The following is a 10,156-nucleotide window of genomic DNA, read 5'->3' as shown; positions in this document are numbered from 1 at the left end:
CATTTCGATCAATAGCCTCACGACCAGTGGTTTGATAGAGACTAGAGAATAACACTACTGGAAAAGGCAGGGCCACTATATCTGTGAGATCTCATGGTAATTTAAAGGGTTTTAATAGTCAGTGGGAATGCCAAATTTACAAGTGCTTAGCCTAATGTGATTGACTGGACGGGGCTATATCGATCATTAAACGGGCAAGGCAAACAGATGTCCTATTAGTCGACTTCTATTGAACCTAATCTTGTCAGGGCGTGGCCGTAGCCCAGAGTGGGCCAGAGATAACACTCCACTATAACACAACTGTTTGTCATTTTCTTTCATTATTTGGTAAATTAAAGCATTTAACTGTCTGACTCGGCCATATCATCATCATCATCATTCCCCCTTCTCCTCCCAATCCGCTGTATTAATTGACCCGACGAGAGGAAACTCTTCATTCTGGTAAAAGGAGGCTATAAAGAGAGCCAGGATATTTGGCGCATTAGAGCAGAAGTCAAAATGGCTGAAGAAAAATTCGATATAGACATTGCAGCGCACAATGAGATGTATACGCGGGTCGGTGTTGAGAAATTAAATATTGAAAGAAGAAACCGATTACCTTTTCAAGGTATGCCACAGGAAAATAGTTTACCAACGCCCTCTAGTGGAGATGAAGAGGAGGTGGATAAATACGAAAATAACTCTCCAAAATGCAGGTACGATTCTTCACACCTTTCCTTCGGGATTGATAGCATCTTGAGACAGTCCGGAAAAAGACGCCATGGAAAAGCCAGCGGAGAAAATGAACAAAGTCATGACGAAAATGATAGACATGTTGTTAAAAATAACAGTAAAATTGACGAGGCCGCGTATTCACGTGTGGGAGGAATGGACTTAAGTTTGAAATCTGAGCAAACAGAGGATCATAAAGTTCCGACACAAGAGACATTTTACACGATAGCAAACCATCTGACAATGTGGTCACTCCGAGATATCAACAAAGACAGATTTGGTGGTATGTATTTAAACGAAGCTTGTCAAATACTTGTTTATTTAAACTTAATTCAAAAATTACTTCACGTCCATTGTTGTGTTTGAATCATATTGCTTTCAAAGCGAAAAAACTAAATACTATGTAATATTGGATAAGGATACTTATAAACCTTTATTATTCATCGAAAAAAGTTTGGTGAAATCTTTAGTAGATAATACTTTTATCACAACGACGAGTAAAAATATTCATTTATGCAAACACGTTTAGAAGGATAAACAACGTACGCATTTGGTTTACATAGCTTTTTAAACATTACTATAAATTGACAATGTCTATGAATCACTTTCGCTAGCCATAAGAAATGTTTTCGTCGATTTCAGTATTACGATTAAATGGCAAATACTGATATGTTTAGAACAATAATAACGGGATTCATGTTAGAAGTATAATAAGTAAACTTGAGTTTAATCCGTAAGATTATCATCGCTGCTTGAGAAGTTAATTCGGGACGCCACAAGGAACTGGTATGCTTTTCTAATCGTTTGCTATTTTAACGACGGTATTTCGTAACATTCTAACCAAAACCAATTTACGTTACGTCCAGGAACTGCTGTTTTGATGGTAACATTCTGTATCAGCATATAGGACATTATTGTTTTACTAGTAGTTGAATTTTAGTGAATAATTAATAATTTATTTGTAATCATAACATTGTTTTTATTATATTTTTGTATTTAATTACATTATTTAAATGTCGAACACTCGACCACCTATTTCTATTGTTACCTATTAGTCTAATATGAATCGTGATTTAATTGAGAGCGATGTTGTTGATAACGTTTAGTCATATAAGAACCATGAATTTTAATTGAGAGCGATGTTGTTGATAACGTTTAGTCTAAAAAGAATCATGATTTAATTGAGAGCGATGTTGTTGATAACGTTTAGTCTAAAATAAATCGTGATTTAATTGAGAGCGATGTTGTTGATAACGTTTAGTCTTATAAGAATCATGATTTAATTGAGAGCGATGTTGTTATTAACGTTTAGTCTAAAATGAATCATGATTTAATTATGATCGATGTTTTTCTTAATATATACTGATAAAATGGGACAGCATTTAAAAAAGCTGATAATATGATCAATATTGAATAATTACAGGTAATGCAATTCATGTCGAGAAATGGAAGTAGTCACACTTTGGATGCTTCATAATATTGTCTACCAAGTGTTTATAAGTAAAAGTTATATTGACACCATAACTGATATCAAAATTGTTAGATACTGAAACAATTGTACACTTTCCTCAAATGAACAACACAGATATTTAGGCATAAAAATGCCGTCACATAAAATGTAACGAGGTGTCAGTTTAAAGTTAGTTTAACAAAACGTGTGTGATTTGATATTTCCTTTATCCGATAGATGTTTGTTTATTGTTTACATGCATGTGTTGTGTGGTGGCATTAACAAAACGTATGGCATGTGAATTGTCATAAAAACTGCAGACAGCTAACTTGTCCACTGTCTACTGCGTGATAAAGGATTTTAAGTGTAAAACATATTTAATTTAAATTTTATCTTTCATTAAAAGTTTTTCATATTTAAAAACAGTTAGAAAGGCATTGCTATGTTGTGTGAGAATGTACCGGATTTTCGCTTTTAACGCTTATTTTCCGTGTATAACGCGTTTATTTCAAAATGATTAATTTTAGACATCACAGAAATATCAAACAAACCAAATAAAGGGTTCATGAAAGCACATTAGCACATCGTCATAAATAATTAGACCGTATTCATGCATACAAATATAAATAACATTTAAGGGTTAAACATGTGCACAATTTCTTTGTACGATTTTGTTTCGGTTTTTAGTTTAGTTTAGTTTTTCGTTTTTTGGAAGGTATGAAATCCATACATATTCTGAATAGAAATCTGTCTTACCTTTCCATAATTATTAGGTAAATTAAGGAAAACCTATTTTGTTATGATTAGAATACTTGATTCTAAATAATCTTTATTGAAATATTTAACCAGCTCATTTTTTCCAACGAACTTAGAATTATGAAAAGATGATAAGTATTATAAAGTGGTGTTATATTTCCTACTATTATGACCAGCCATGCTTTATAACGGATATAATACTGTCTGTGTGTCATTACAAGGGATATAATGAAATGGTTTATAGAATATAAATTTGATGGAACCCCTTCCCGATGTTTTATAACGTAATATAAATAAAATCGCTAGTGTATCGAATAATCAAACAGATTAAATTTCATAAATTAAAAAATGCGACCATGTTTTTTTTTGTTTTTTGTTTTGTATTACCTCTTGACATCATATAATTTTTACCGGTGACGTCACATTTGATATTATGATACCTGTGAAATATCTTACTGAATCATAACGTGTGATACACAATATAATAATTATTACTGGTTGGGTAAATCTTGTTTTCCATGCTACACATTCTTATCTGTTATGTCATTTTAAAAATTCAGTTCTCATAAATTACGTCGTAATAATAAACATATGTAGTAATGAATTAACATTTGTATGGAGTTTTCACAGTCCGACATGGTGTATTTCATCCCTAATGTTCTCGTTTGATTCCACTGAGCTCTAATAAAATCAAGTTACATACAGTCAACACAATTGAATTAGTCTTCCTCTGGGACGACAAGCCCTTCGTCTTACTGGTACCGCTAGCTGGCAAATCTTTCTAGACACAAATCAACAAACTTATAATTAATGTACTATTATATATAAACTGGACGGACTCTACCATACTAAGGTGTCGTTTTCAATAAATGTTATTCTGCTATTCTGTAAAGTGTTTTAATCATATTGTTATCGTTTATTATTCCAGATTGATTACAAACTCTATGCATAAATGTGAGACCGACCAACATTAAAGATTATCGGTAAATTTGATTGTGAGCTTTTTATCTAGCTCAAGTAATACTTATAAATGGATTGAAATTGATCAGCTCAATGGTTCCGTACAAACATATTACCTGATGAGCTATAGAGTCAATGCGGTGATTCACGCGTACCGTCATCATTACCAACATTGCAAACATTACAATAGCGACATCTATTTTGGAATAAGTGACGTTCATTTTTTAACACAACAAACAAATTGATACAAGTAAATGTTTTATTGTCTAATTTTCAAGTAAAAACGCAATCTCGAATTATTTTAACTAACACATCTAGAACCGAACCCAGTCGTATTACATTATTGGAAAGGGAAATTGATTCTTCAATAGGATTGACAATTAGATTGATGACCTAAGCATAATAAAGTTTGATAGCACTAGAGTACACCAGACCCAATAAGTGGTATTTTCAATAACTTTAATGATTTTTCTACTGCTTAATTATTTTCCTTAAGAGGTTTTGATCGCCTCTAAACTCAAATCATGTATTTACATTAATGGTTCAAAGTATTTTGTATGTTGTGATCTTTTGACCATGAAAGTAACTTTTGACTATGATATAAGCTCCCAAAGGATATGATACATGTGTAATCATACATTTTGTATATAGCCTTCCTGCATGGTATCTGTAGACCTATATATGTATACGGGATCGGCTGATGTTAACTCTAGTAAACGTAGTTGAGATATGTAAACCTATATATATGTATATAATAAAATAAAAAGCCAAACACAGATCTGCTGTCTCCCTAGTACTTTCGCGGCTACATTCTGCCGCTCTTCAGGGGATTATGAATTTTATTCGGTACATCCTATGACGTCATAGTTTGATGACGTCATAATAGTAGGGTACATAATTTATAAAACACTTATTTGTCCAGTTTACAAGGGTTGAGACCAACTATATCATACGGTTTAAACAAACCAATCCATTAAAAACTTAATTGGAGCAATTACATCGTATAGATCTGTACAACAAATCTATAGATCCGTACTCCGTACTCAAATTAAAACTGGTCATGGTATACAAAGATTTTGCATATATATATATATATATATAGGGGAACGGTTGATGTTAAGTATATATATATGTATATATACGGGACCGGCTGATGTTAAGTATATATATATATAGGGGACCGGCTGATGTTAAGTATATATATATAGGGGACCGGCTGATGTTAAGTATATATATATAGGGGACCGGCTGATGTTAAGTATATAGGGGACCGGCTGATGTTAAATACAGTAAATTAGTTGAGATATGGTACCATATATACAGAATCAGCTGATATCAAGTGTAATTTAGGTAATTGTTAAACCAGGAAATTCTTTGTTTTTACTTGAAAACGTATTCTTAAAAGGAACGAGGAATAAATAACATTAATTTTTTTCTGCCATAGCAGCTTTACAAAAGTGCAAATCATAATACATATATACAATGCATTATAACACACTCAGAATATTATATAAAATGCATTGTAACACATTCAGAATGTTCTGTTGCATTACTGATGGGGAAAGGAAGAATACTAATATAGAATAAAGTCCATCTAAGTGAAGTAAATTGTATAATGAGATGACGTGTTATTCCTATAGATCGTAATCATAGTATGACGATTACATATGGATCCTAATCATAGTATGACGATTACATATGGATCAAGGATTTTATCAGGTTCATATGGCCTTTTATTTTGTTTTGTTTCTTACTCGAGTTCTGTTAGTTTTCTTTTATTTATTTCAAAACTGGATGTTGACTGAAGTTATGGCAACATTATAAGGGAGTCCGCTAAAACTGTACTTCCTCTCAAGGTCAAGGTCTCAAAGTCAAATTATACCGTGATTACTTTTATTTCTTGTTCATAGTTTTTTTTTGTTCGATATAGATATTAAATATATCGCTATACAGAACAAGTTTAATATCGTAGGGCTTTATTTCAATACTGACAGAATTATCATTTATTCACATGGTAATAGCGTTAAAACAGCTTAACTTTTTAAAACATCATGTCTCTACCAGATCCAAGACTTTCGGTTCGCTTCTGTACACCCGTGGTATTTTCTTATTAAGACGCTTACCCTTCTGTAATCACTGGTCTTATTATCCTTGTATTTTTTTCTGTGATCTCCATACATACATTTTTGTTCGTGTTCTGCCCTCGTTTTATCGATATTGAGTTAGAATTCTCTCTCTCCTTTTTTAATGCGCTTTCCTTTGAAATCAAACTTACGGCATTTTTTACGCTTATATACCAGATACTTTCGTAGGTACATGTAGGTAACCTTATTACCTATAGCCTAGGAAGTATGCTGTTAATAAATACTTTTATTAAGAGAGTGTCCTCCGTTTTCGACACTGTTATCAAAAACATCAAAGAATACTGACATGATAACGAAGCCATCATTCAAAATCGAAATCGATTAAACGAGGGTAAAATATAAACAAAATTAGAGAGGTGCATGGGGACTCCTGAAAGATTACAGGCAGAATGAGACCAGGTACTTCACAAAACTAAGCGTCTTGTTTTAATTATATTCATAGCAGGTTATATTTTCTGTTTTGAGTAATAGTGATTAACGAATATCAGTTAATCACGAAAATTTCAACTTTTTATTATTTTCATTATGGTAATATTAAGGTGCATTACTCCATCTTAAATATGTTATCAATTCGTGTGAGGAAGTGGATTGATGGAAACAATATCAAAAGAGAAGCTGTACAATTCAAAACCTTACCATACTGCAAAACTGCATTCGACAAATGACAAACATTTGCTTTACCTGGTATATTCTGTGCGAACACATTCTTTCACAATTTCTTGAAGATAATTTATAGTACAAGAGGAGAATGTTCCTGAAAAAAAAATTGAAATTTTAAAAGAAATGATAAATTTGTTTGTTTTGGCTTGTTAAAAATATGTTATTGAAATACACTTTAAACCTAGATACTTACTATCAAAATGGTAGACAATTCTACACGAGGAGTAGGTCTTTTGTGAAAGGAGGCGTTTAAACATGTTTTGTTCAATCTTTCGATCTGTGAAAAATAAGCCCAACAGGGAGTCACCATTCAATGAATGTTCGAACATGTTAGTTTTATGAAGATGCATCTACAAACAGCCAGTGATTGATGGCTGGGCTGATAGTGTTGGTCTCAGACACTGGGGCAATCTGTTATACACAAACAATAGATTCATTCATGTAATTATTTTCCTTTCTGATACGTAATCAGTTAATGTTGGCATCAATACAGAACAATGTTTGGCGATATTTTTAGAGAATATTAAAAACATATGATGATCATGAGATAATGAAAGCAATTGATATGACAGGCTTGGCGGAGTTTTATCATTTTTCAACATAAAGATCAATAACATGTACCAATGCTAACAGAATGCTGAATATGTTTAAATGAATATAATAAACGCATTGTTACATGTATAAAAATAGAGAAATTTACAGATATTAAACATGTCTTATACAGGTATTACCATACTTAACCTCGAGTCAATCTGAAAATGTATTTACATGTGTAGTTTTCCTATTAACAATATTTATATATTAAGTGTCTAACTGCAAAATAATCTCAATAGTGTTGGAGACTAAATGGTTTTGCCTCCGTCATCCTCGCAATATTACTGAAAAGCTATGCCTAAAAGTCCGAAATGGCACGACACATAGTTGTTAACAGAACAAAACGAATTAAGAATGTACGTTGATTGGTATTTACCTGTACCTTTCTCTTCTCCAGTTAGGAGGATAGGACATCCCTACCAAAATAGAACGCCACCGAAAAGGAAGAAACCCCGAACATCTTTTACAAGACTACAGATCATGGAGCTGGAGAGACGATTCGAGCAACAGAAATACCTTGCATCTTCCGAGCGATCTTCTATTGCTAAGTCTCTCAAAATGTCTGATTCTCAGGTGAAGACATGGTTCCAAAATAGACGCACAAAATGGAGGTGAGCTGATCTTTGTGTTTATAATACTGCCGATTCAGCACCTGGTTACAACAATTGAAAACAAACAACAAATAAACAACAAAAACAAAACAAATATATGATGCCGATTTGTTTTGTCATACTTTGAATTGCTTTATTCATATTTAGTATAATTGTTCAGAAATCAAACTTTAAGAGAAAAGAAAATGATTTGGATAATATTCCGAAAAGGAAATCCATTCATATAGCTCTGATGGAATATGTCTGCAACTTAAATGTAATTAATATTTGAATACACAACATTTTATATTATGTCAAATCGGGTTTAACGTGATGACAAAATGATCTTCACGAATGGAAATGTTATGTTATTCTAACAAAACTGAGAATGTGGAGGCAATCAAATTCCTCATACTGAATCCAAACTCCACCTTTTTATTTCTTCTTATTGATCGTTTTAAGGATAGTACCTGCCTAGGTTCCCTTCAATTTCGAGGTTAATTTTCATTCCACGTGTTGGTATTATGGTTTGACAAATGTTATATACGTTTGAACTCTTTAAAAAATAGCATCTTCACGGTTTACCTACTTGGCATGTTCATAATTAGTTTTGGCTATATTAGATATATTAAACCAGATGCTTTATGAAGTGTTTTATGTATGTCAAAGATTGTATTGAATACAAAACGTTTCTGTCTTTGCTATATATTGTGACGTCACTAGTATTGTATCGTTATTGTCATAAATAACAAGATCATGCCAATCCGGGTCTACAACTAAAACGTTTATTTTATTTTACAGACGGCAGACGGCTGAGGAGAAGGAACTAGAGAGACAGGCAGCCAATCGGTTATTGCTTTCGTTAGGACGGTGTACACCAAAAGGACTTGTACTAGAGAATGGCGTACAGTTATAGACACTAAAGGAGAATTTAATCATGACATTAACCGGTTATAACAATGACAATAACCGAAATAACAGGACTATTGCGATTGGTGATACATTTGTTTTCATACATAAATGAATCAACTAAATATGAGATGATAACGGGGGAGTTTATACCACCGTGTATACAATACAAAATGATGCAGAAGAAGCAGGTTAATTTATATAAAATATTCGTCTATTTTTAGGAGAAACGCCAGGTTTACTACGTTTCTGTCACATTCTTTTTATTTGATGGAAACTAGCCATACTATACGGAGTGATATACACAAGGATATCAGCTGAGATATCCTGTAGGTATTTACATTGTAAAACTTGTACACATCGTATTTGATACTCAACACTGAGACTATTTATCAGCGTAAATATCATCATTATATGGCTATCTGATTGGATAAAAATCTACATTGTTTGTATCAAGGCGATATGAGAGGAATTGGTATATTTACCGGTGAATATAATAATTCTACGTTCAACGAGGTCATGTCATTATTTTTCTCAGGTTGTAATAATAAAACATAGCTTGATAATAGGAAAACATGTGCATTATTTCTGTTTAATCTAACTTGTAACAAGCATTTTCATTGGCTTAAACATTTGCGTTACCAGCCAATAACGCAACAACAAAACTTCACCATTTGTAATGTGGCGTTTGATTGGCTGATACAACGACGTACTGGTTTCTAAGAGAGAAAGGGTCCATGAATAAAGTAATTAAAGTGGGTTTCCACAGGGATTCTGGATGCAGATTAAAAGATAAAGATTCACTTAAATATGTTTTTATGTTTTAAGGATATAAAACATAAGAAACCGCAGTGTTCTCTTATAAACTGGCCACGGCTTATATAGAGTACACTCTGTTTTTATCTGTGTGTGTGTTGTTGTGAGGGTGTGTGGGTGTGAAGAAGTGTGGGTGTGAGGGTGTGTGGGTGTGAGGGTGTTTGTGAGGGTGTCTGTGTATGAGGGAGTGTGGGTGTGAAAAAGTGTTGGAGTGAGGGTTTGTGGTTGTGAGGGTGTTTGTGAGGGTGTGTGTGTATGAGGGTGGGTGTGCGGGTGGGTGTGAGTGTGTGTGAGTGTGAGGGTGTGTGTGAGGGTGTGTGGGTATGAGGGTGGGTGTGAGGGTACGTGTGTGTTATGGCTCCATAGCATAAGATATATTCAATGTAATCCTTAAAGAAACTATAACAGTAAAGATCATTCTCATTAACGACCGTTTTCTTCTTATAGATAGTGAAATGAAAAAATAAAGTTTTATTATTTTTTCAATATTATGTAATTACCTGATGCAGCTGATGATGCACGTTCCTTCAATAAAGTTACATTTGTTGAGATATGCAGAACTTAAA

The 10,156-nt window shown here is 33.1% G+C and overlaps 1 protein-coding gene across 1 annotated transcript; it reads left to right on the top strand.

Annotated features, from left to right (window-relative positions):
• Positions 1 to 300: 300 nt before the first annotated feature.
• On the top strand, positions 301 to 9,286 carry LOC117339975 (homeobox protein ceh-19-like). The gene is made up of 3 exons (XM_033901700.1): positions 301 to 994; positions 7,673 to 7,886; positions 8,667 to 9,286. The coding sequence occupies exons 1-3, from the start codon at positions 499 to 501 to the stop codon at positions 8,779 to 8,781; spliced, it is 825 nt and encodes a 274-aa protein (XP_033757591.1). The 5' UTR covers positions 301 to 498; the 3' UTR covers positions 8,782 to 9,286.
• Positions 9,287 to 10,156: the final 870 nt, after the last annotated feature.

The sequence above is a fragment of the Pecten maximus genome, chromosome 12 (genome assembly GCF_902652985.1).
Source record: "Pecten maximus chromosome 12, xPecMax1.1, whole genome shotgun sequence".
In the NCBI taxonomy this organism is placed as follows: domain Eukaryota; kingdom Metazoa; phylum Mollusca; class Bivalvia; order Pectinida; family Pectinidae; genus Pecten; species Pecten maximus.
The sequence above is the reverse complement of the archived record's forward strand: the minus strand, read 5'-3'. Positions and strand labels throughout refer to the sequence as shown.

Coding starts and splice junctions, on each gene's coding strand:
- LOC117339975 (XM_033901700.1), top strand. CDS start 499: ATGGCTGAAGAAAAATTCGATATAGACATTGCAGCGCACAATGAGATG. Junction 995..7,672: donor CAACAAAGACAGATTTGGTG/GTATGTATTTAA, acceptor TCTCTTCTCCAG/TTAGGAGGATAGGACATCCC. Junction 7,887..8,666: donor AATAGACGCACAAAATGGAG/GTGAGCTGATCT, acceptor TTTATTTTACAG/ACGGCAGACGGCTGAGGAGA.